Source organism: Haliaeetus albicilla, chromosome 5, assembly GCF_947461875.1.
Source record: "Haliaeetus albicilla chromosome 5, bHalAlb1.1, whole genome shotgun sequence".
NCBI lineage: Eukaryota > Metazoa > Chordata > Aves > Accipitriformes > Accipitridae > Haliaeetus > Haliaeetus albicilla.
Genome location: NC_091487.1, coordinates 7,025,565 through 7,052,435, shown reverse-complemented (window position 1 = coordinate 7,052,435; position 26,871 = coordinate 7,025,565). Strand labels below are relative to the sequence as shown.

General features: G+C 40.7%; 2 protein-coding genes across 4 annotated transcripts in view; one reads left to right on the top strand and one right to left on the bottom strand.

The window, feature by feature from the left end:
* Positions 1 to 21,732, bottom strand: part of PPM1A (protein phosphatase, Mg2+/Mn2+ dependent 1A) — a 35,935-nt gene extending 14,203 nt beyond the window's left edge. Inside the window, exons 1-3 of one of the 3 annotated variants that reach the window (XM_069783202.1) lie at positions 21,382 to 21,732; positions 5,927 to 6,778; positions 3,984 to 4,101 (exon numbers count right to left, since the gene is read on the bottom strand). In XM_069783202.1, the coding sequence (XP_069639303.1) occupies positions 3,984 to 4,101; positions 5,927 to 6,760 (952 nt within the window). In that variant the 5' untranslated portion in view covers positions 6,761 to 6,778; positions 21,382 to 21,732. Of the gene's footprint in view, positions 1 to 3,983; positions 4,102 to 5,926; positions 6,779 to 21,122; positions 21,243 to 21,381 lie in introns of those variants that run through there. The other 2 variants (XM_069783200.1, XM_069783201.1) reach the window with 2 other exon arrangements.
* The window catches only part of DHRS7 (dehydrogenase/reductase 7), a 37,816-nt gene continuing 32,073 nt past the window's right edge, over positions 21,129 to 26,871 (top strand). Inside the window, exon 1 of the mRNA XM_069783198.1 lies at positions 21,129 to 21,437. Coding sequence (XP_069639299.1) covers positions 21,152 to 21,437 — 286 coding nt within the window. The 5' untranslated portion in view covers positions 21,129 to 21,151. The remainder of the gene's footprint in view (positions 21,438 to 26,871) is intronic.

Here is a 26,871-nt window from a genome sequence, read left to right as displayed (position 1 = left end):
CTTGAAGAGTAGCTGGAATTCATCAGTACCACTTTTGAAAAATACTCTAGCATTCACTTATTGCCCTAAATGATAATTCCAGAAAAGCATACCAAGTTTCCATTTTATAATTTCATTAGCGAGATAAGGCACATTAAAACCTTTTAAAGCTAACACGGATCCAGTCCTTTCTAGTTAAAAAATTAAAACCAACAACTGTAAGTTACTTTTTGTGCATGTAATAGTTTTTCAGGGCTGTGTGTGTTTACAAAAAGCATCAGCTCTATTTTGCAGTCAGGCCATGTAAATTATTTGCAAGGTACAGTGGAAACACTGTCTAGCCCTTAACCAATGTCAAACTCTGCAACACAAAGCTTTAATCTGTTTAGTTCAAAGCCTACATTTTAAATACATGACACCACACACCATAGACACCTCAAAAACTTGCCATTTCCTCAAAATCTATAGCCAAAATTCATTTTACCATCTAGTATTTAGTAAATAAATAATCTAACACTCTTAAATCTGAATAAGAAGCAAAGATATCAGATTTGGTTTGCCAAGTTCCTTTATTGTGCAATTTTGAACATCTAGTATATTCTACATTGTGCTAGTGCTAAAGTTCTGCTGTACAAAAATAAGGAATTTATAGTTTACCTATACTACACAGTTTCACAACCTGTAACTGCAGTACATTTAACATACAGTCTCCACTAAATGAATACATTTATATTTTGATAAAACTATAGATACAGACTGAATGAACACTGAAGACACAACAAATGGAGTCGGCCTGCTAGCTGTGTTTAATTTATTGGAATTATCTTATTTCAATACATCTTACAACCCTGTCCCCAACCTTTAATTTACTTTTAAACCTTCTACACATTTTCATGGCATCAAGTACTGGAAAAATGTACTTACAACCCTAAAATAAAGGATTCAAAACATATCTGCTTTTTCATATTCTGAATGGGAATTCCATACAAAGTTTAAAAAAAAGCCAGAGCTTTGATTTTGTGAAAATATGGGAAGGAACATGTAACAGCTAACTTAAAATTATTTATCTCTATCTAGGTATAAATATTGCAAGGCTTATCTATTATGGAATGTTTTTATGTAAAAAACTGAGAACAGAAAAAAAGCTTAGACAAGTTTCTTTTTAGAGTCAACACATCAATAACACATATTAGTGCAAATAACAGCAACACATTTTGGAATGACTGATTACTTCTATCATGAAGTTCACATGACATTTTAGGAATAACACTGATTTATTGCAAGTAATGGCCCAGAGATGCTTCTCCACACTTGCTTCTTCTTCCATTATTACTTACTGTAGCTATGAATCTGGACCAGAAACACATCAAAATTAGTAAAAGGTGTGTCCTACGTGGCATGGTAAGTAGAAAACTTTCTACATTTTTTAAAATCTGAATCGCTTCTCCTTATTCAAGATGACCATAAGTACTACGCCCTAGTCAGTCTTAAAGTTTGCAATTCTTAACTACTTCTTAATATATCTTAAGGTATATTCTGGGCTGAGGGAATAAATGTACGACCAGAAAAAAATGCACATTAGTAAGCATTAAATCTTATTACTTGTTGGACTACAATAAGTACTGAAGTGCATAAAAATACATAATATGCATTTTCAACAAGTTCCCATTTTAATGAATTTTAACTTTAAATTGATATTACAGATTAGTAAGATCATTCTAGAAGTATTCTTTACATTTTCTAGTTACTTCAGCTGAAGATTAGGCTTTTAAAGTTAAGCACTACCATTCTTAAAGTATCCTAGGATAACAGCAAGATTATTCACTGTAGTGTTGAGAGTTTCAGATGCTGTAGCAGTCCTACCTTACAAGCCAATACTGCATTATCCATTTACACCAGGAAACAATAACTGCCTAAGAATTATGAAGTTAAATGTAACAAAGTTAATCAACTTCTGTTCTTTAAGTTCTCCTTCAGTTCAGCCTCTCAACTTCCCTCATGAGTAAGGCCAAATTCTGCACACAGCTGATACAAATCACTGCTGGGTTGAATAGTGTTTACTACATATTCATTAATTTAAATAATATCTTTGTGCAACAACAGACAAAAGATTGAGGACAACTCTAAAAAGAAGCAAAGACCCTTGAGGGGAAGTACAATGCATTTCCTCAAGTTGTTCAGACATCATCCCATTAAATTAGTATTAAAGTGCTTTATAACTACATACAGAACCCTTCTGCCTCTATGCAAGTATGACACTTAGCTCATTCCTGAAATTTTGTATTTGTATAAATGCAAAGTACTGGCAGCCAAATTCACTGTATGTACCATAATAACATGTAGTTCCAGTGTTTAGGTTCTTCATTTATAAAATGAAGTGTCTGTACAAAAATGTCACCTTTCCTCATTGTAATATTGCTGGGGTACAATGAGGCCAGCCTTAACTTGAACATATTTCCATATTCTAGGTCATGGGTTTGTCTGAACTCAGACAAAGTATCTAAGATACAAAGGTAATACTTGCGCAAATTAGGAGAGTTAGCATGCTGTAAATTAATGTGTGAATTTACAGCATACTTGTTCTTCACCAATTCTGTGAGTGGGCATACACAGTAAGCTCTTCAAAAGCCTGGTGCAAAACTGCTCACTGCTTTGAAATGCAGAAAGCCATCTGACACTTAACTCATGCAGTGTTACCATGCACTTGGATATTCCTGCTATGCTGTCAAAAAGATTCACGCTATTGCTTACTGTGTACCAACTCCTCCTATTAGGCAAGTGTTAGATTAAAACACGGAAATGTCTGTCTGGACATTTGTTCAGGGGCAGAACAGATGTAGTTTGCCAAGACCTTGCGAATGAGGCCTTTCAAAAAGTTGCTACTTTCTGAAGGAGCACCTACACAGGTAGTAAGTGCTTTAAAATTGCACATTAATTTGTCTGAACTCAGAATTCCCATGTAGGCAAGTTCTCTGTGAAATTTCTGAAGCTGCACTGTGTTATCTTCATGCAAGTTAAGGAGGAAAAAAAGTGCACAATATATTCCTCTAACTTACTAATCACTGATATCACAGTTATGAATAACTCTGTGTATCGTGCCCCGTGTGCTGTTAAAGATTATTGGGAGTATATACACATAACTAGACTTGTAACATACAGGTCTAGAGGAGCCCACTTCAAAAATAGACATAACCTATGCAAACAATGCATACAGCATGTCTTATGTTTCATAAACAAACTCCAAGCTGTGGTTGTTTTTAAATACCAAAAGGCACTATAAATCCAGTTTTAATGATAAATCTTTTAAAGCAAACTGCTTTCAAATATCATTTTTAGGTAGGTGACCCAAAATGCCTAAGACTTGCAGTTTCAGTCTAAATTTAAAGAACTCCCACAATACAAATTTAAAGCAAAATTTTGACAGAGTAAGATGAGCTCCCAGCTTTTGTTCATCATGAATGCTTAAAGATTAGCTTTGACAAATTTCTGATGTACTTTCAAGTAAGTAAATACGTTAGCAGGTGCCTTAAAGATGGCAGTAATCAAGCTGTAACCCTACCATAATTGGATAACAAAATATTATGGCTAAATGATTTGTACATAACTACATAGAAAAATGGCACTCAAATTACCATCTTCACAGACATTTTGCAAGATATTCTGATTATTTCATTTAACTCCATATAACAGGAACCAGGATTTACTGGTCGGAAGTTTGCACCGTCAGCGGACTCATGAAGAACACTGAGCACAAATGAACTATTTCTCTGCCACCTGAATAATTTTCAGGGCTATAGGCTGCTGCAGTTTCACAGCCAAATTTTTTCAGGACATAGAGCAGGACTATATGAGTGCCTTTTTCAGAGGTGTACACTAGATGGCCAAGGGCACTTGAAGGTCTATTAAAAAGCCTGTATGTGTTAAGAGTTTAGTTGTTGGAAGGGGAAGGGGGCCAGGGGGTCTGTTTAGAAACAAAGTTACTTATTTTTTTTTAAATGATCCACCTTCTACTCTGCTTTCCAGGTACTTGTCCAACTCTGCCTCTCTTTTCACCGCCTCTGGCGATACCTTTGGTGCATTCGGAAAACAGATCAATATCACACTCATGTTGTCTCGACTTCCCTGGTGGAAAAGAAAAAGTGATTTGAGAATGTATACACACCAGGCTAAATACACATCAAAGCATTTTACACACAAAAATTCACAAATCATATGGTATTAGAATACAACTGTTACTACTATGGATTAATATTATCATTAGCCTTAACTTCCCCCCACACCCTTAGAGAATTCCAGAAGTCTGCCCATTCATTCAGTACAACTTTTAAGTCACTTTGTTCCTCCCTCTTTCATGGTCTAAAGACTACATGGAGCCAATTACAGACAGCCCATTGTCTCTTAAAAACTGACATTACTAACAAGCAACGTGTAATTACAAAGTTGTGTTCCATCTTGTTTTAAGTACTATCTAATAATTTTGGGAAAACAGCTGAATATTAGATGGGTAAACAAAACCATTACTGCTTAAAAGCACTAAGTAGGGAGGTGTTGAATTCAGACAGTGCTTCCACCTAAAATCACAGCTATTAGGGTGTCCCCCGTCCCATCCCCCCCCCGTTTTTTTAAAAAAAGAAAAGTTACAAGTGAGAGAATGCATTAAAAGACCAGCTGGAAGGGGCCCAGGCCTTTACAAAAGCATTCTTTGAAATGGAAACATTTAAAAACTCCAACTAAACAGAACCCTAATACTTGAATACCTTAAAATACAAACACTTTCTGCTTATGAAAAGTAACTGTTTAGTTTACTTTCAATACCCTTGTGCTCTGGTCTACAAACACGCATCCACATGCTTAACTTTTAACACCAATTAAATTCACTGAAGTAAGCTAGATGAAGAACAAGCCAATGTTTAAAACAAGAGTATATGGGCATATGGGGAGGTGCTGACAGTGGGCTACTGCAAAGCTTACAGCATCCACAAGCCACTGTTCCTTCCCTGGTATTTGTTTTCAGGGCTACCAGACAAAAATTGTGAGCAAAAATATATGCATTATCAATCTGCCAAAGTGTTGGAAAGCAATTACATTTTTCCAACAGGGAAACAATGACCTTGTTAGTCATGTGACAAGAGCAGAGATGCTGTCTTGTCTCTTTAGTATCAAAAATGTTGGCTTTTTTACATTATGACTTATAGCTTGCCTTTGGAAAATTAAGTGTCAAGCTATGAAACTCAATAGTTCAAATCTCTTCCGTAACTGTACCATCCTACAACTTACTAATACAAAGTAGAAGTTATTGTAGACAAAATTACACAGATTTGTTAAACAAAACAGTCCCATCTTCTTCTACTTGAGCTAGTTTCAGAGCTGTATCACACAACACTGAATAAGAAATACAGTAATTAAACCAGAATAAAAAACTAACTTAGGAAGTCAGATCTTCGTATAGTCAAGAAGAAATTTTAAACTGCAAAATATGAAGTCAAGGTTCATTTATTCTGCACTTATCTTGGTGTAATTATGACAGTTATGTTACTACTATATGCCCAAGAAAGCATAGGAAGATTAGGAAGGGAAAGAATATTCTCTAGCTTGATTTAAGTCTTAAGAGTTTTGTAAAGTATGTTGTGAAACAGAAAAGGGCAGTTACTGTCCTTGGCTTGCCCATAAATTCCCATCAGCTTCTAGTTTCCCAATGATCACAACGTATCTGTACATGATTTTAAACTCTTCATTAACCGAAACCACCCACAAAGCCATACTGTTTCTGTTGTGTGTTTGTTCCCCCTCTATCACCATTTTTGTGGGAATCATGGTAATGACTGTCAAAGTCATGTTAACATAAACCATTGGATACTTATAGACTGGAATCAAAACTTATTCTTAACTTGTTCATAAACTTCTAATAATGAAAACACAGTAAACTTCTTCTCTCAAGTCTGGCTACCTTGTACAAGCAGGTGTCAACTATCTCATTGCAAACTTTCTCAAGGTCATCAGTGACTTCAAGTCTGGATCTTACAAAGTCACACAGCTCTTCATTTCCCATAACATCCCAGATACCGTCGCAGGCCAGTATGATGAACTGATCATCATCTTCTGATCTCTCAATTTCATAAACTTCAGGCTCAGGTGAGACTAGCTGTTCTGTAGGACCTTTCCCATGGACACATTTGTAATCAAAGTCCCCAAGTGCCCTTGAAACAGCAAGAGAGCCATTCACACGCTGAATCATTACAGAGCCACCTGCATTCTGTATACGCTCTTTCTCCAGTGGATTACTTGGTTTGTGATCCTGTGTGAAGAAGTGAACCTTCCTGTTTCTACAAAGTAAACCTCTCGAGTCTCCACAGTTGATGAAGTATGTATGTTGGGGAGAAATCATGACACCCACAGCTGTTGACCCACTTCTGTCTGCGCCATGTTTCTTCTCGGAGATGACTCTCATGTGTTCATCAATTTGCAGAAAACCTGTTCTGATGCCGCTCTTTACACTTTCCACAGATGGTGGCCCATCTGGCCCTTTAAAATCCTGGTTGCTCGTGATGTGATCTAATAAATGCTCACAGCAGTACTTGGCAACCTGTGATCCAGCGTGCCCATCATATACAGCAAAAAATGACCATCCATCAAGTCCATTTGGCAAACCAATCACAGCCGTATGTGCATCCTCCATTTCAACTCGCCAGCCTTGCATACTACTCAGACCATAACGAAGCCCATTCCCTTGCCCCTGGGCATTATGCTTCTCCATCTTTGGCTTGTCTAAAAATGCTCCCATGATGACACTCCTTCAGTTCTAAAAAGAAAAAAAAAGATTATTAAGATATTTCTTAAACATCTCTTGTTTAAACATCCTATTGGAAACTATTAAATAATAGCCCAAATAATGTTAAGATGGCAAAAATATACAGATATAAAGCTGACTTTTCTGTGTCTCAAGCCAAATTTGCATTGCTTTCATCTAATTTAAACAAGGACACTGCTACTAGCTGAACTGCACTTTTCATATTTTTGTTAGTATCTTCAGCTGTTTTACTTGAAGAATTTATATTCCACTATCATTCATGGTTCTGAGAAAAGCCTCTAGTATAAGTATGTATGAAATCAGTTTGAAACACGACTTGTTAACTGGCACACATCTGAATAGCTATGGTCCTTGTGATTACTGAGCCAATGAAAGAGTTCAATGTTTGCAGGACAGTGGCATTCCCTAGATCCCTATCTGCTGGCCATAAAGTCCTGCTCATACTCTGCTTTTCCAATGGCGATGGGGAAACGAAAGCAAACTGATTAGGTTTTCTTTTGGGATAGGAGGTTCGGGGGTTTTTCTTTGGTTGGTGGTGTTTTGTTTTGTTTTTTTAAACAGATAAAGTGATCTGAATGATCAAGATGATGCCAGAGTTTGCATAAAAGAAGAGGCAACACTGGATAACTAGGAGCAGGACTCAGAAGGAACAGAGCAGCTGTCCCTTTAGGCATCAGCAAGCCATTAGTTTGGCGCAGCCATCTCGTGAAAGCTCATCCTTAGATTTTTCAGTTAAATTACGCAGCAAGCTTCTCAGATGTCTGTGCTGCAGATTTACTTAAAACCTTAATGTATTCATGCTTCACTGAAAGACAACTGCCCCTGACAAGTCTAAGGAAATCTGTTTGGAAATAAAATCACACATATTGTAAATTCATGCTTCCTTATTCAAGTCAGACCGATATACTGCACACCCTATCCTCCTCCACCTCCCATCACTGGGATGTGATGCATGCTTAAGAGAGTAAGAATTGTATTTGCAGCCAGCGTAAACTGACTGGTTTATCTTCATGGCTTTCACACCCTAACCATCCAACCCACCCTGCTAATCCACATCAGTTTATTTGTGCATTCATTATTTAAAAAAATCATACAAAATAGGTCACACATTTTACATATTTGCAAATTCTGCCCTGGGAAGCATCAAAGAGTGTGCAAATCACTGTTATACAATACAAGGTAATGGAACAAGACTATGAGCTCTTCTATTTGAAGACAGTGGACAAAAATTAACTGAGTCTCTGAAACAGATTTTACGTGAGGCCCCAACTAAGCAGCTGCACTAGCAGAAAAGTTAGTACAATAGGGATTTTAGAAGGTTTTAACTTGTGGAATACATTTGATCAGTTTTCTAAGTGATAACACCACTTTTTGATAACATGCTTTTATTGAAATACAGCTCCAGCTCTAAGTGACACTATATATCCAACAAAGCTTTTCACATTGTCTCTTCCAGCCACTATCAACCTTTCTAAAACATCTGTACTTGTTAGAATAAACTGTCGAGAAATATTTATAGTTGATCTCACCACAACAGTGATTCAAATGTGAGGCACAGGGACTGGATATACACTCTTTGGCTCACGTGCTTTGTTAACAAAAACAAAAGCCACACATACTTCAGCTGTATGGAGACAGATGTCAGCAGCAGTACACCTCTGCTTCCTCTCACCCCAACCCCTGCTCTTAAGTTCTGTCTCTTCTCAAGCGAACACAAAATATGCCCATGCAAACTGTAACTAGCCAACAAAATATATAGCGTACACTGACTGGTCTTGTATCCTAAGCACATGCACGAGGTTCACATTACTGCAGTTGCTAGGAAAAAAATATGACTTAAGACTTTTTTATCTTCACATGCAACTCTAGTGAAGTCAGAGTGATCAAAATAATTACAGAATGCTGCCATAAATCAAATGGGGAGTTATTTTGTAGAATAATACTTTTTATTCATTCCATGATAGCAGCAGAGTTTAAACTAACACTTAACACATTCTTATTGTCAAAGAGATCATAAAATAGAATGCAGATATTCAATTATTTCACCTTAATTTAGAGCTCAAAAAGCAGAAACTGCCCTGGCAAATGCCACATTTTTGTGAAGTATTTTACATTATTACTGTGTTTAAAACAGAAAAGCATTAAGAACAGGATACAGTTAAACTGACCACAAGCACTGTCAGATTTGGACTAAAAAAGGCAGTTTTCCTTCTAATCTCTCACATTACTATGTACACAATATTCAGAGTTGTGCTTTGTAAGCTGTTTGTCCCTCTCAGTAGTTTGTCATGTAAACCACAATTAAAAATACATACAGACAGGTCGTATGCAGTTCTAGCAACTCATACAGAACTGGTATAACACTTCAAAAATTAACAAATCCACTCTCCATTTAAAATCAAGTTGCCTTATCCCTCCCTAGAAGGTAAATTGAAAGCTGTTGCTATTCTAAATTAAGCCTTGTAGGTGAGATGTTGACACATGATTCTTCAAGGGTGCGAGCTACCCACCATAGAGGCAAATGCAACCAGACAGAAGGATAACCACAACGTCGTCACATAACAACTTCTTAGGAAATTATTCACAGCCCATAGCATAAAGTAATCACCTTCCAAAAACTGCAATAACAAACTGCAGTTGCCTTCCTTGCAACACTCTAGCTAATCATACTTTCACCAGAATGCCAGTCTAAACCTGTAGGAGAATAGGCCAAGTTTTCAAAATCCTCACTTTATCTGAAGGGAAAGCATAGTTTACTTGTGGATAGGATGAATATGCCAAGCCTTTAGTTTTCTCAGGGTTTCAATTCTTGTTCAGAAAAATTTGCGTTTAATATGACCGATCTGTGAATTCTTATGAATTGGAGGCTACCTGCTACTTCTGCCCCCACACCCTTATGCGTGGCTAAAACCTGAAGAATTTAAAGTGTCTTAGTTATAAGAAAAAAAAAAAATCTTATTTTTAAAAGGGACACACACAAAAAGACTAACATACGTGCCTCTTTCCTACTAAAAATACCTTTTAGACCTGTTTTTGAGTCCACGTCTACGGAAACATCTTTCACACATCAGTGCCTACCTAAATGACGAGTACATTCTTCATTCTTTCATGAGGTGGTTTGAGCACTATACTGATTAAGTTGGAATGACACCTTTAGTTAAGCATATAACTCTGCATGCAAATCAGATTAACCTATAGCAGTGCAAGCGCCCAAGTTACAGCACGACTTTGTTATGTAATAACACTAAAGAGAGAAGTCAGACCCAGAACAGTCTGCATGCATGATGTGCAATAAAGCAACAGATCCTGAACAAGGTTTAACTTAGCCCTCTCTTATATTTCTTTAGTCATCTTCCTGAACAGGAGTCCTCATCTTATGACCCTTATTCTCCAAATAATTTTACTACCCTTCTCCTTGCCCTTCTTAACCCAGCCACACATTTCTGCAATCATGTTAGAAAACTGCAGTCTCATAGCGGGAGGCAGAACCAGTCCTCTACTCTGGAAGCCTCAATTTTTCAGGATACTTGAATGATGCACATGGGTGCTAAAGGAGACCGACATTCTTCCTATTCCCATTAAAACCAGAGTAAGAGAAAATGAACTTTAATCATGAAGTTCAGTGGCAAATGTACACTGCACTTTTTTTTTCTTAGAGAAGGACAATTCTGAACAGTACTATAGTAGCAGTGCCCTGTAAAAAGATCAGAGGTGCAACATTTTCTTCAGAAATGCTAACTCTAAAACATCATATGGCACTGCAACTGCCACAAAGATTAGTCCAGCAAACTTCACTTTTAAGCTAAGATGATTCTTGGTTCACCATGTCCGTATTGGTGACTTCCATTAGTTTCTCCTAAAAGAGAAGAGCTTTCTGCAGTCAAAGGTCCTGGGTTTTGGCTCTGAAGCATAGAGAAGGTTCTGAACAAAACTAAAAGTAAAAATGTACCCTATGCATAAAAACGAATATCTATGCATCTGCGAGTGCATCCAAACCATGACTTCCGAAATGCTGATTTTGTGGAGGTCAAACTGAAGGACAGCCTCTACAGCAAGTGCACAAAAAACTCAAAAAACCCCAAACCTCTCAAGTTGCAGTTTGCAGACAGAAAAGCAAGTATACTGTACAGGGCCTAGAAAAATCAACACAAGTAGCAAGATCTTGGATAAAACACAAGAGTGCCAAAATTCAAAGGACTGCAGCATTAGAAACAAAACTGAAATAATGAATGGAGCACGCTGAAGAGTCAGTAGCTAAACTCCTTGAAAATAGATGCAAATGGAGAACAGAGTGGCAAAGAAAAGGAGGGTAATTAGTATACCGGACCATGGACAACCATGGACAACCACAGATACATCACTGGAATGCATGAAATCTCTTTGCCCCTTCATTTGTCCCTCAAATTGTGCTATCCAGACAGCACAACTGTAACGCCTTCTGATACACACGAAAATAATTTTACTGTTTTGCTATTTGCTTATTCATTTGCTTGAAGGTTCAAATGAAGATAAGTCTTAAACTGTTCACAAAGGACAGTTAATGTAACTCCATGTACCCCTGTAAAAAGACAATTTCTTTTTCCAAGGAATTCACACAAGGTTTTGATCACCTTGTCCAAGAAAACTAACCACCGCCATCTGAAACTTGTACTTTAACAGTACGTAATTTAATAATCCTTTTCAAACAATGTTCAAGTTGTATTCCTTCCACTAGGATAAGCTGCTTACGTGAACCACACTGAAATCATAGGCACTTGTTCAAACTAAGCTGAGAAACGATCCCACACTCCAATTTCCTGGAACAATTCTCTAAATGACATTACGCCCTGTGTGTTGTAATGAGCACCATAAAGAAAGATTACAACCTTTACTTGAACTATGGGACACAGAGCAAGTCACCAAATTATACAGACTGCTACTGAATAGAAAAAGGGCATCTGATCACTTCAAGTCCAATCTGATCGGTGGTACTTTGCCCCCTGCCTTAAGCAGGCTGGATGCAGTAACGAGTCAACATGTAATTGTGCAAATGTGGAAACATTTTCAGAAGTTAGTGCCTGTTGAATGAAAAACCAACAGTACATACTGGATGCCCCAAATCAATTAATGTTAACAAACAAAATGTCAGAGATCATTCCAGGGATCGGAAGAATGACTAAAATAAAACAGAACACGCAGATGAGGAGACATAATTACACCACAGTCATGGGCTGAATGAAGTCATGAAAAAGCTTCTTGCCAATGAAACTATTTAAAAACTATTGGAGGCTATATGACTGAGTTTTGGCACTCACGGTTCAACAACATCAATAAAGTACTGAAAATTACAGCTGATGTTTCTGAATGTGTACTTTCACACACAGGCACCCATGGCCAACTAGAAGACATGAATTTTCTATGAAAAATAAGAAATAAAATACAGAAATGGCGCTATTTTAATAAACATGGACTAACACACAATTTCCCCACCAGAATACTTGCTTCTTGGAGATGCAACTGTAGTCTGCATTATATTTCAGTAGGACAATTGCAAATAGAAGAACATAAGAAGAAATTACCCACAGGGGTAAAAAAGTTTGTAATAATAATACCAATTTTTTGTTTTAGGACAGATGTAGGAGCTATGGCATGTGGCAGACAAAGGGAACAGGAAAAAGTAGACAGCTGGAAACATTAGTTTAAAGAAAGTAAGGAGAAATATCAAAGCTGTCAGAAACAGGCCTTCAGACAGGCAAGAACGTCTATACATGGATGCAAGTGAGAGGGCAAAAAACCCCCCAAACATAAGCAAATTAATGACTCTGTGTGTACAAGGGAAAGTATGAACTGTTTCAACCTTTCCCCACTTAGCCTCCCTCTCTCCCTGTAATTAATATGCAACAGTGATTACAATTACAACTTCATACCACAGCAGAAAAATCACTAAATCACTGCACCTCTGATACAGACACCTATGAGCTTTGACCTCTTGATAGCTGGTTCACAGGCACTGCCTTTTGCTGAGCTACGTTGTTTTGTGAGTTTTGGCTTTTAAACGTAACTTCTCTTCTGCTTAAAATCCTTTCTCCTTGCTAGGAGCTGACGGCCTTTCTGAATGCCTCCCCATACTAAGCAGCAAAGTATTTTAGCCCACTTGTTTTCCTATGTCAATTTATTTTTCGTGTGTGTGTGTACGGCAGGGTAGGTAGGATTTTGGACAGGATTGCTAGAGTCTCCAAAAGTCTTCTGGAACACAGAAGGTAACCATTTCTAAGATAACACCCTCCCTCCAGCAACATGTTCCAGCTTTTTCTTAAAACACCTTTTTCTGCTCCTACCTACCTACCTTTCCTGCAGACAACTAAACCTGTTCCAAGGTTAAACTAGGAGCTGCTATTCTTGATATGAATGTACTTTGGCTGAGGTTCAAACTCTTTCTAAAGGAGATGTATGTAATCTGATTTTTGAAAAAGAAAGGCCTGGACATTGAAAAAGATAATTCATCTCTCTAACAAATTGTTCCTGCAGAAATCTGAAAGATGGTAGTGTAGTTTCAAGATTTCATGGAGTTGTTTTCCTTTTGCTCTGTGGTCAGTTACTGAAGAAAATAACTTCCTTCCAGAATCACTAGGACCACTGCTGGGAATAGAAAAATCACTACATTGATTTTGAGAGGAGATAGAACTTGCATCCACAAGTACCAGTCACTCATCAGGATCCCACCATGACTGGCACCCTCAGAACACAATTAAGGTAATACTTCTTAGCCCAGACAGAATGCTTGTTTCTTTCTAAATATTTGTACTACAAATCACAAGTGGGAAAGCATACAAAAAAAACCACTAGGCAGCAGTATCAAAAGTACAAGCAGCCCAATCACTATGAAAAACTGTAGACAACCAAAATAGCATTAAGAAGTACTATGAAAATCAATGAGGTAGCTCTGCATAAATTCATATGCTGCTGTCTGAACAGTAAGAGAATGAAAAAGCCAAGGTCCTTGCTTGAAAGCATTAATAAGCAGAAAACATGTCCATGCTGGTGTTCAGTTCAGCACCCTTCTGGTTCTACTTCATTTTCCAAAGACTTCTTACTTAAAAGTGTTGGAAGATAAAAAAAAGACACCCATTTTAGACACAGAGATTAGACAACTGCTTTGTTAATAGCACACAAACTCCTGCAGACTCCAGCCAACATTCAAAGCCCCATTGAAGCAAACACTGTAAAAAGGAACTGGAAGATCCAAGGAAGCTGCTGTCTATGTAGACAGAAGTCAGGAGAAAGAAAGGCCTTGCTTCATTTTATATATCAATGAGATACATCAAGATTCAATTTTTTTGAAAGAGCAAGGCAAACAAGTGAAAATAATAATTCCAACCAAACTGCTCATATCAGAAAGAGTATAGAGTATATAGTGCTACGCAGCTATTCCAACAAAACTATGCACAGCAATAGTTTCACCAGAAAGAAAATATGGGCTAAAAGGAATCAGAAAAAGACAACACAGATGAATGGAGTTATAGTAAAGTCATAAAAGCTGAATTACCATTTTTTTTTTCCCCAGTATTTGTAATACCAAGGGTGCTCTGCCACTGTCATCTACCATCATAACAGATTATTACCCCACTTCTGGACATCATGGGCCTAATTGACAATTCTTACTTGAGTACAAGCCACTGAAAGTCCAAGAATTGAATAGATCTGAACATATCAAGTGCTTCAAGTAATAGCTAAAAAACCCCCTGTTCTTTACATTTCATTTTTTGGATCTCTCATTTACAGCTTGAAGCCTCAGCAACTTCATTCACTGCTAGTATTATCAAACAATACCTACCATTAAAAAAACAAAAAAGTTGAAGATTCATAGAGGAATGCTTTCTTTAGTGGACGAATCACACTATTCCACTGCTATTTCTGTGTCAGAAAGAAAGAAAGAAAAAACAACCAACCAACCAAAAAGCATTTGCTTTTTTATCAAGTTCAGCTAAACCTATTCAGAAAAATCAAGACAGAACTGGAGTCCTAGCCCATCCTGCCACTACCCAAAAAAGAAAGTGAAGTTACTGGGTAAAGAGCCTCTAGACCAGACTGACTTATTAGAATGTCCAGGACTGTTCAGGTTGTTCAAAAGCCACTGGAGTGAAGTCAAGCTACCGTCAATTTGTCTTTGTCAGTGTTTTAGCTGAAGTGTTAAAATAAACTAGGAAAAAGATGCTACATGGAAAAAGGTCGCAATGGGATTATTCACTGAGACTCCAAAAACAAAGGGATGCTTGAACTACAGTAATTTAAAAAAATCAACAGAACACCAGGTGCATTAATTGAACCATTCCTGAAATACGGCAAAAAAATTACACTCGCACACACTCTCATCTGTGGTGAAGAAGTTCAGGAAACTGCCAGTTTTTTACAGTTAACTTGTTATTGTCGCCTGTGGTAATATGTATGAATTCTTATAGAATCCCACCATCCTTCTGTCATACTGCTTCACTGATAATCTCCCCACAAACATCTTAAAATCTGTATTAATACAGTCCTATATACCTTAAAGAAAATTGAACACGTGGAATCGTCACACTACCTCCTCTTTAATTTTTAGACTTTGTGTCTCCAGTTGCTCACCATGGCCACTCATCTTCTTTTAAAATAATTATTTAAAGCTTTCAAACTTCAGATCTTCCTAACTTCAACAATAAGCATCAGCCACCTATTTCTGATTTGTCTTACGAGTAATTTATTTATCAATATAGAAAAATAAAAGACAAGTGAAAATAAAGTTTATACAGATAGTGCTTGGGAGTAAAATAAACTATTTAGAGAAAACGCAACCAGTATGCATGCGCCCAATGATGAGAAAATCATGTTTGCATGAAGGCCCCAAAATTTCCTGTTTAGCCAAGTACTCAATATTATGAAATAATTCAAAGAAACATACATAAGCAACTTCCTAGTCCCTTCATTTTACGTGAAAATATTTGTGGAGTTCTAATCTCAGGAACATGACCGCTATTCTGCTGAGGATATAGGAAAAGCAGCATAGAGGAGACTTAAAACCTGATGACTAGACATGAGAATAAAATGGGAATAAAATAGGAAATGTTCTGAAGTGTACAGCTGTAACCTGGCTTTGCTTGCAAGGAAATGACATCAAAACTATGCCAGAAGCACATTAAGACCTGGAAGTCAAATCCTCAAAGCTTAGGAAAGCCGGAGTTTGTTCATTTGTACACACACAGAGCTTTTATTTACAAATCTATTTTGCCCTCACATCCCCAGCATTCCTATCTCATTAAAAGAACAAGGATAGAGCATGACTGCTGCAATAAAGTAGATTTTTTTCCCCCAAGACTACATAAAAATATAAAAAAAGAAACCAAGGGAAAACCCCTATTGTTTTAGCCTTTTATGCAGACAATAACTTTCAGGACAGAAGGCTTTCCTCTGAGGGTCACACCGATTACCAAGTTTACTTCTGTCACTATCAGTGCAGAGCTGACAGATTAGCTTATGATGAACAAGGCAGTAAGGTACTCCAAGTCCAAACTTGAGTTCACTGCAGGTCTAAATAATCTGGTCACTGAATGAGGGCATTGTCGAATTCACCTGTTCTTCAAAATATAAGCTATGAATGCCAGCATTTCCTAAGCTTACAAGGCCTCATTCTGCAGCCTCAGAATGGTTCCTTACAGAAGGAAGCAGTACTAGATTTTTAAGAAGGGTCTGTCCAAATACTTGCTCTAAGTGTTTGGGGGAACCAGAAAAGTATTTACTGATAGAAACTGATTCTTTCTTCACGAAATGTTCCTATAATTTAATACTAACCACTTAACTGCCCACATTTTTCTACATTCTGCACCCCTTTCCAAAGATTAGGTTTTACTTAACTTAGTGGACAGCTGGAGAATTCCTTAAACTCATCCCCAAACACAAAGAGCTTAGGCACAGTTTACACAGTTCTCGTGGCTATTGCATTTTAGGGTATTGCGCAAGTAAAAAATACAACGGAATTTTATGCACAAATAGCTGTGATGTATGGTCAAGAAGAATACAGACTACCATTCAAATTCCAGATCGAAAGTACAGCTGGCAGTTAAAGTGAATTGTATGCACAGATACAGAAAATCCTTAAAAGTTACAGCTGAGACCCAAACATGAAAGCACATTTCATCCTCTAGGTCACAATCCAGCACGGCATTTAAGCATGAGAGCAACATCATACATCTGAGTAGTCCCACATAATTCAGCTGCATGTGGAGCATCAGCGTAAGCACATTTTAAGCACTTTATTTAACCTGCAGCTATCAGAATACAAGTAATGTTACACTTGAGTTTCTTGGGTTTGTAAACTATTATCTTAGAAGACTTTAGACACCTTTTTATCTATTAAAATATTCTTACCTGAACTGAGAACTAAGATGTTAGCGATAAAGTGGCTAACGTACTTTTTCCTCTATGTGTAAACTGCTAGCATTTCTCTACATTTCAAAATTGAAACCTGATGAGCCAGTTTTGTTTTTTCCTTGGTATCACTCTTAGATGCTCTTTTGCTAGTATACTGCTATAAAGTTTACACTCTAAACAGTAGAAGTGTACTTCATTGCAACTATCTGTAGATGAAGGAAGTTTTTATTTTGTTTAGTCACACATAAACACCTTTTTAGAAGAGCTGTTAAAAAAATGTGAGCAATTGTTTCACATATTTATAAGCACACACTGTTTTGTAGACTTCAGTAGCAAGCTGAAATATCCATTAGTTAATTTTACCAGTGTGTGAAAACAAAAAAATGAAAATGAACACCCAGTAAGACAAAGGCTTGCTCAGGTTAAACAAAAATTAAAAAAAAAAAAAAAAGATAAAGACTTGACAGACATCTGTAACTTAGTATGTGGTTTAACACAGAGCAGAGTTTAGCAGATAGAAATATAGAAAAGCAGACCTTATAGCATTGGTTTAACACCAGAAACACTCAGCCGGATACTACTGCTATCTAGGAACAAAAATCAGTCTACTCACTCCCATGTTATCACACCTGCTTTCTTCTCCTGTCCCGATTACAATTTCCTTGGTCTAAATATCCTTCCTAGTCTTCAGATTTAAATGATTTACTCTAGCAATATTAAATCTTAATAAATCCTGAATTGTTCCTTCACAGACAGAGAGCAACAGGAGCAACATAAAGAAGCTGCAAGGAGATACTGCTATTACTGTGATCCACACCACATCATGGCTCAAATACAGGCATCCTTAAACAACATTTTTATGCACTGGTTAACCGAATGTACATAAAATGCCATAAAAATCACATTTTATGTACACTCCCTGGATCTTCTAAATATCCTAAGAACACTGGCATTTTTTCAGGGATTACATATTTTTTTACACAGACTTTACACTTCGCAATTTGCCATTCCTTCAATATAGAGCATTGTAGTTAAGCATGTTTAAAATTTAAATAAGTTTATTTCTTATCCTAGTACTTCTAACTGAAATTTGGATCATGTGACTAAAACTACAGAAATCAGTAAGAATTTAGCAACAAAGCAGTATCCAAAAAGAGCTTAATTTTCTAAAGAACAAATGAGACTACAGGTTGCATCATTTAAAAACAGTTACTGATGATACACCAATGTTTCAAAAAAATGTAAAAGTGAGGTACGATGAGAAAAGAGGAGCAAAAATTACAAAGGGCCACATGCAATAGTAAGAATAAATGTTGTTTGGCTCAGGTGTAGATAAGCTGAGCCACTATTGTCTTGACTTCAAACACTGTTACTATTCAAGTCTTTAAAACGAGTTGCAGGTTTGCAGAGATAAAATTCATACAATTATTTTACAGTACTTCCCATTCCAAAACTTGCTTATTTAATAGCACTACCTGCATTATTCAATCACTTAATTGTAATGCAGTTCAGCTTAGCCAATTACGTAAAAAAATATTTTTATATCAGAATAGACTGGAACATGTAAAAATTAAGTCAATAGTAACGTCAGTATTTTAGTAAGAAATATGTTATTGTTAAGTGACTTATATTGAGGTCATCTTGTGGAATCAGCTGCTTTATATTCCCTAGTTCCACTAAAAAGAAAAAGTGCAATAAGATCTCTTATTGACAGCTGCATTCAAAAACATACCAGTTACATAAGTTTGCAAATTATACTGTGCCAGAGTTAAATATCTAAGCATTTTAACGACAGTTCTTAAAATGCTATCTCAGCAAGAATGACTCAACTTCACTGCATAAGCTGCACTCCAGATAAGAAGCAACCAGCCTGATTTTATAGAAAAAACTTTTTTGTATGCTTTAATTCCAATTGCACTGAGTGAGTTCTGCTTGTTTAGACCTGCAAGCTTCACCAGTCACTTGGCATTTCCATCTCTCCTTCTCAGTTTCAACAAAAGTATCTCAAGCTTACCTATAGACAGTTAAGTAAATACTTGGAAAACAGGTAGAGTTTTCTACTGTACCTCAAGGGGAGAGATTTACCAGACAACCACCAACCAAGGGACTAAACCTATAAACCAGAGCTGGGCCTTGTCCATATATGAGAAAAAACATGGCTATGCCAGAAGAGCGTGAGAGTACTGACCAGCTCTTTCCAGTACAAACTACATTTATCAGAGGGTTTTATCAGATATCTATGTCTGTGAGGAAAATATTAATAACTGACATGATGCATCAGCAAGTCTTTCACTCTTAGCCCAGTCTCACATACAAAAGGTAGACCCAGAAAGGCCTGGAAGAGACAACTTCAGGAGCAGCTGTCCCTACCCCAGGGAAAAATGCTGGTACACTCACCGAAAGTGCTTTCTTTCAACATCTTTCCTTTGATTGCTACTTTGATTGGATAGGTAAAATGCAAAACTTCCCTGACCCATGTTTCCCCCCATCCCCTGTCTCTGATGTTATTCATAGAAAAACTATGAATAGTAACAGAAGGGAAGCTACCAGAGAAGAAATGTGGGTAAACTTTCACAACTTTTGGTCATTTGGCAATTCACGCAGGGTCCTGAGTAACAGCGGCTGCCTTGCTTTAATTTCACTAGTGCTTCAGGAATCCTGCTTCAGCCACCTAACCACTGAAACAGTACATGTACAAGCTCAGGAAAGTGCCACACGGGCTCATATTTAGAAAGTAATTTCCTAGAATCACAAGAGTTAGAACTTCTACTTTATAAAATGATTCTAGTTATTCTGATGTTAAACATCACGACATACGGAAAGCACATCACCCACCTTCAAACCTACTACTTTCAGGTTCTAAAACTGCCTTCTGCTTAAAAAAATAAAAATAAAAATTTCCATTGTATGACATACAGGGCCTTAAACCTTAAGGTTACCACACAGGCCACCCGAATGACCAGCACTTTCTCATTTGACAAAAGGTACAACTCAAAAAAACCCCTAGTTCCTCACAAGTACTACTGTAAACTTAAAACGTTGGTTTTGCAACAACAAAATTTTGCCATACACACAGCAACACTGAAATACCTTAATTGTACTAAATAAATACAAATACATATTGAACAGACATCTACAAAATCAATTCTTCTGAAACTATTAACCTGCAGCCAGTCTTAAAGCTGTATGATATCTACTATAATACAAGCTATGTAATGAAAAGGTTAGATGCACGCTCAGAACCTCTGGCATTTAACACGCAAGCCCAATTACCCAGTACATCACTGGACAACTTTTTAATCGAGGACAGCATTTTCTTCTATCTGCTTTTAACATGCACGCTATGACAGATCACAGAAGATCATCATAACCTCTGCTCACGACATTGTTTTCAAAGGCAGCGAAATCTCTCTGAAACTTTAAATGCCTGAAAGGCGTTGGCAAAGGAAAACCGCCCGCTGCATAATAATGTCACTATTTGGGGAGTGCTTGATGCTCCGACCCTCGCTAGGGTGGAGTGCTTTATAAATAGATGCGTTCGTTCTTCCCCCCCCCCCCCCCCCAGTGCCGTGCCCCAAGCGTTTGGGTGGCAATGGGAGAGGAGGCTGTTTATAGCCACTATTAAATGAACTCTGAATCGGCCAAGAAACGGCGGGGGGGTGGGGGGAGAAAAGGAAAGCTGCTGCTGCTACCTGAGCCAGGCCCAAACCCCTCCGCTCACCCTCCTCCTCCCTTTCTTTCCCCATGCCCAGGCCCAAGGGGGCCGCCGTACCACCCCCCACCCTTTTGCAAAGGCGCCTGCAATGCAGGGGCTGCGCAGCGGAGCCCCGCGGCCCGGCCACCTTCAGCCCTGGGGTGGAGGGAAGAGGGATGGGGATGGGGTAAGCTCCTGGCAGCAGCATCCCAAGCAGATTCGCACCCGCGCCGTCCCCCTTCCCATTTCCCTCCCTCTCACCGAGCCGGTACCAGCTGCCGCCGCCGGGGATGGCGCCTCGCTCCTCACCCGGGCTGCGGGAGGAACGACCCCCCCCTCACACACCACCACCACCGGCCCTCCCCCTCTCCCACAGAGCCGAGAGGGAGAGCGGCCCCCGCGCAGGCCACCCCCCGGCTTGTTTACAGGCCCCGCGGCCCAGGCGGCGGCCGCGGCCCTCCCCGCCGCCACCCCCTCAGCCCGGCCCGCCGAAGGCCCCGCACTGCGCAGCGCCACTTACCCCCCCGGCCGCGGCGGACGGCGCCGGTTGTGGCGGGCAGGGCCGCGTTCCCGAAGGTGCGTGGGGGCAGGGAGGCCGGGGGCAGGCGGGGACGTCCGCGGTGGGGCCGGCGGGCGGGCCGGGGGAGAAGGGGAAGGAGGGGGAGAAGGAGGAGGAGAAGGGGAGGGGGGGGCACCCGGCTGGCGGCCTCGCCTCAGTTCATTCACAGGCGGCGGCTGCGGAGGGCGGCTCTCTGCCCAGGGGGAGCCCAGCGCTCATCTCGCCTCCGCTCCTCTCCCCCCTCCTCGCTCGCCGCTGCTCGGCGGCCGCCACCGCCGCCGCTCGGCCGGCTGCCCCCCCCCCTTCCCCGGCCCCCTCCCTCCCGAGCTCCCGCCCGAGCTCCGCGCACACTCGCGCAGCGCCGCGGAGCGTCGTCCACCCCCCCCCGCCCCCAAGCCGCCGCCGCCGCCGCCTCTCTCGCGCAGACACACACACACGCACTGCGCCGCCGCCGCCTCCTCCTCCTCCTCCTCCTCCGCCTGCTCCGCGCAAGCGCGGCGCCGCGCGCCTAGCCTGCCCGCCGCGCCGCGCCGCTCCCCTCCCCCGCCGCGGCCGCGCGCCTCAGGGGGAAAAGGAAAAGGGGGGGGGGCGGAGGAGGGTGGGAGCCAGGGCGGGCGGGCGCGGGCGCGCGCGCGCGCCCTCCCACTCCCCCCCCTCGCGCCCCTCTCCCCCCTCTCCCCTCTTCGCCGCCGGGCGCGTGCGCACGCGCCGGCCGCCCCTTCCTCTTCCCCCCCCCCCCGTTATTAAAATAAAATAAATAAAAGAATAACAAAACACCACACACACACACACACAAAACCAAAAACGCGACAAACGCCTCTTTTCAGAGCAAAAACCCGCCTCTGTCGTAGCGGGCGGGGTACCCGGATGTTGGGGCTGGGGGAAACTGCAAAGGCCGGGGGGGGGGGGAACGGGAACGGAGCGAGGCCGTTAAAGGTATTACATCACCCTCCGTCCCGTGTGCCGCCCCCCCCTCCCGAGCTGGGCCGTACTGAGCATGCGCGGGGCGCGTGGGAGAGGCACGAGCTCGGGCGGGGTTGGGGGGCGAAGACGTCATCGGCACCGCCCCCTTCCCTCAGGGGAGAGGCTGAGGCGAGGGCGGGCGGATTCTGCGCTGGGTCCCGGTCCCGGTCCCGGTCCCGGTCCCGGTCCCGGTCCCGGTCCCGTAGCAGCAGCAGCAGCAGCAGCAGCAGCAGCAGCAGCAGCAGCAGCTCACGCTCGCTGCTCGCCAGAGGCCGAGGGAGCGGGCAGCGGGGCCCTGGCGGGATCGGCCGCAACGGCGTCTTCGCCTCCCTGAGGAGGCGCCGGGCGTGGGGAGCAGCGCCTCAGGCTCCTCGGCGGGGACGGCCTGAGGAAAAGGCGCCCTGGTCGTGCCCCGTCCCCAAAGCCGCGGGCAGGCGCACGGCCGCAGGGACGCGCTGGGATATCCTCTCAGCCGCCTGAACCGGAGCCCTGCAGGCTTCCCCGCTGAAAGCACGACCGCTGGCAAAATCAGCAGCGGATTACCAGTAATGAACGCATAATGGGCTTAATAATCCCATGATTTCCAGCTACCCTTTGATGAAGGCTGGCCTGTTGACAAAAGGGACGGGAGTATGTTCAGGGAGCAACTCCCCCCGCCAGTCTGCGGGGAACAAATTTAGAGGACGAGCTATTAGACAAGCCTCTGTTTTGTCTCATGGCGGGGGGCGCGAATGCGGCGGGGCTGTGGGGGAGGATGCTCAAAGAGGCTGCGGTGGGAGCGGGGCCTGGCCGGGAGAGGGGTGACGGGGGCGGGGGAGGGGGGGGAGAACGCTCCGTGCGGCTAATTCCAGCAAGGCAGGGTTAAATCACGGGGCTGGGGGTCTTTGAGGTGGAGTGGACGCGAGGAGGAGTGCTTTTAAGAGGAGGATTAGGCATGCATAGTAGTTTTGAGGCTGTGAAGGAGGAATTGACTACGGGGGGAGTGGTGAGGTGGGTACTTAGTTAAAGAATCAGGGCGGTTGTCCGCTTTAGATAGTTCCCATCTTTAACAGCAATCAGAGCAAAGAGCCGTCTGTTAAGGTTTCCCTAAACTGAATGTTTGGAAAGCCCTCAAATTGCTGGTAATGTTCCCGTAGCCATTGTAGATAACAATCAGTGCAGCTTCATCCCGAGTGTGCCAACGACTGAAGGCAGTTAATTGAGGGCTCTTGCGCAGATAAGACCTACAAAACCAGCAAAGCCCTACCCGGAGACAGCTAAAAAAGCTGTAACAAATGTAACAAAACCTCATCGTTGTAGGGCTTTCCTGTAATAGATAAACTGACTGTGTTTCAGCGTGATTACAAAATCTCCAGTTTCCATTGCTGACTGTGACTGAATGGTATGTTTGGACCCGATCTCGCTGTATTCATCCTAATCGTGTTTGTTAGCATGATACTGAACGCTACTCAGTAGTGCTCAATGTTAACTATTTCAGGCCTTTGCATTGTAGTTAAATGCAAACCTTGAGGGAGATTTAAATGCAAAATATTCTGAAAATGTGTTGCGGGGGGGGGGGAGCAGAATGTATGCAGGGTATTCCACAATGAAAGAGAGATTTTGGAAGGTCATGGAGTAGTTCCCATAATCTTCATCAATGCTGTTTTGAATTTCCTCTTGTAACCAATTTGTAGCGTTCACTGCATATCAAGGTGCCACGATTAGATCACTGATCAACCCCAGACCAGGGAAAGAGACAGATAACACACACAGTGTGAGCGCCAACTTCTGCCTTTTATTGCGCAGTCAATTCCTTTTATACTAACAAGGGTAGGCGGGATTACAGACACCTCATAAGGCTGCGACTAACCCTCTAACTTTCCGTGACATCGCGAGATCTTCTGAACGCCGAACCCTACACCAATTGTCTTTGGATACCAATTTTGATGCAGTTCAAATTTTTAAAACTGCATTTTTTTTTCTTTTTTTCTCCCCCCCCCCCCCAAACTTCTACAAGGTAGAGGTTATGCAGAATTGTTCCTGTAGGCATGTGCCATGCTGCTTTAACCTCTACACTTAAACAAGGACAGGTTGGATGGGGCTTTGAGCAACCTGGTCTAGTGGAAGGTGTCCCTGCCCATGGCAGGGGGGTTGGAACTAGATGATCTTTAAGGTTCCCTTCCAACCCAAACCATTCTATGAATTCTATGAAACATAAACTCCACTCTAATAAATCTCTCCTAACACTTTGAATTATATACAGCTGTGGATTTTATTCAGATTCTGTTACCTACAGCTGTGGTTTTGTGTGGGTTTTTCTTTTTAAACAAAAGTGAACGAAAACATGGCCCAGCTTTTTTTGTGATGTCCTAGTTTTAAGCTGCAGGAATGTAATGACAGCAGAGAGTTTGCTGCTGTCATTTTCTATTTATATGTTTTTCTTGGGAAATTGGATGGAGTCAAATTACCACAGTATTTTCTTAAAGTGTAACTTTTATTTAGTTTGCTAGTTTTGCCTGGCCTGTTGTACTGACAATGGTAATAAATATTTACAAGAAATTCAAACATCACATTTAATTAGGATAAAACAGCTGTGTGTAACGTATGCCTCTACTATGCATATTTGTAGCTGATGAGACTACATCTCCCAGCATACAACTCTTTATTTTCTCTTTAGCTGTAGATCAAGATGGGATATGGATGATTGGGACCTGTAGTCACTAGAGTCATTAGCACCACAGTCAAGGAGGCAGTAATAAGAACCGTTGCAAAAATCTTTCAACGCTGCATCACAAACCGTAACTGAATTATTGAGAAGAATCATATTTCAGTCTTTGGAACAAGAAATCTCTAATAGCATAATAAGGCATATTTAAAAGGATGTGCTGTCACAGTATATTTTTAGATGATATTATTTTTACAGATTTTTTTTCTGCTTCCTGTTACAGCTTTTAAAAAGTCCTTAGGTGGATGGTATTTGTATTTCTAAAGAAAATCTATGTATCTAAATAAATAGATATGTACCACCTATGCACACTTGGTTATTGCAGGCAGGAGGATGATTTTGTCCAATGTATTCATTAAAACTGTCAATTTAGAAAATTCCACACTTTGCCTGATGAAGCTGTTCCCAATGACATCGTTTCCCATAAAAAGAGAATATGGGACTGTAGTTGCTACTGGGATCACATGGCAATTTAACTGCATTTTGGAATCAGTTTCCATCATAATGGCCATATTCTGTATGAGTCTGCTGTAATCTCTGTGTGTTGATATTGCCCTATGCTCCTTTTAACTCATTCAGTTTTAATATCAGTTGGTTAAAATTCTTTTATTATAAGGTGTATCATGAGGTATCGGAATTTTGTCTGTATGTTCCTTAAACAGGTCACATTTAGTACAAATATTAACTGTTGTGTTACACAATTTAGATTTCTTGATCCCTAAGTGAAAAAACTGTACTTCTTTCAGTGTCTCACATGTAGTTTATTCAAAAGGTCAGAAGAAACAGGGACTTGGTTTCAGCTTCCCTTACTTATCATCCCTGTTTCTCCTCTCTTATGTTGTCTGCTATGAATATCTGATGTAGGTGGGAAATAGTATATTTGAAGTTACTCAGCAGCCTAAAAAGCTGGTTGACTGTGGGGATTTGTTTTGTTTGGAACAGGATTTGTATCACCTGATAATATTCTTCTAAATATTAGGTGTATAATCACGCTGTTGTCCAGGCTGTCTTGGTTCAGTGGAAGGAGACAGGCACCTTCAGATCATCATTACTGCCGTGCTTACATTGGTGTCTGAAGCAGGTTGGGTGAGTTGCCTTCTGAAGGTGGCTTTTTTCTCTCCTGTAGTTTCTGTGACTACAGAAGAAGCTGAGATGACCACCTAGACTAGACCCTTAATTTTTAGATGGCTAAAATTAATTAATTACCTGTGGTGCTTAGAGGTGATCTAATAGAAATCTTCATACTAACGGTGTGTGTGGCCAGTGATAGTGTGATCATGAACTTGCCAGAAATTTATACTTGGCTTGTGAAGTACTGATGCCCTGTCCCATCTCTTCTCCAGTGGGTTGTACCTATTTTTGGAATCTAAAAGCCAGCTGGATGACTATGCTGCAGGCTTTACGTCTTCTTGGTACTAAGCCTGCAACACCCTGGTGTGATGACATCTGTAGGTATCTGCTAAGGCAGCTGTGCCATTGGGAACTCCATAAAATGCCAGCACTGTAGCTATGATTAATAATCACATGATGTTTAAATCATCAAAAGCGCACACCTAGGGTGTGTCCTGTATCCAAACTGAATTTATCTGAAAGATGTCACAAAGACTTTGGTCTTTTGAAGAACATCATATGCAGACGTCCCACATTCTCAAAATGCAGCAGTTCTGATATAATTCACTTTCTGCTAGAGTCTTGAAAAGTGCTATGCAAACTGCGACACTTTGACCCCTCTGAGACGAGATTTATTGTCTCCTGATAGCTTTTTAAAACAACATTCAAACAAT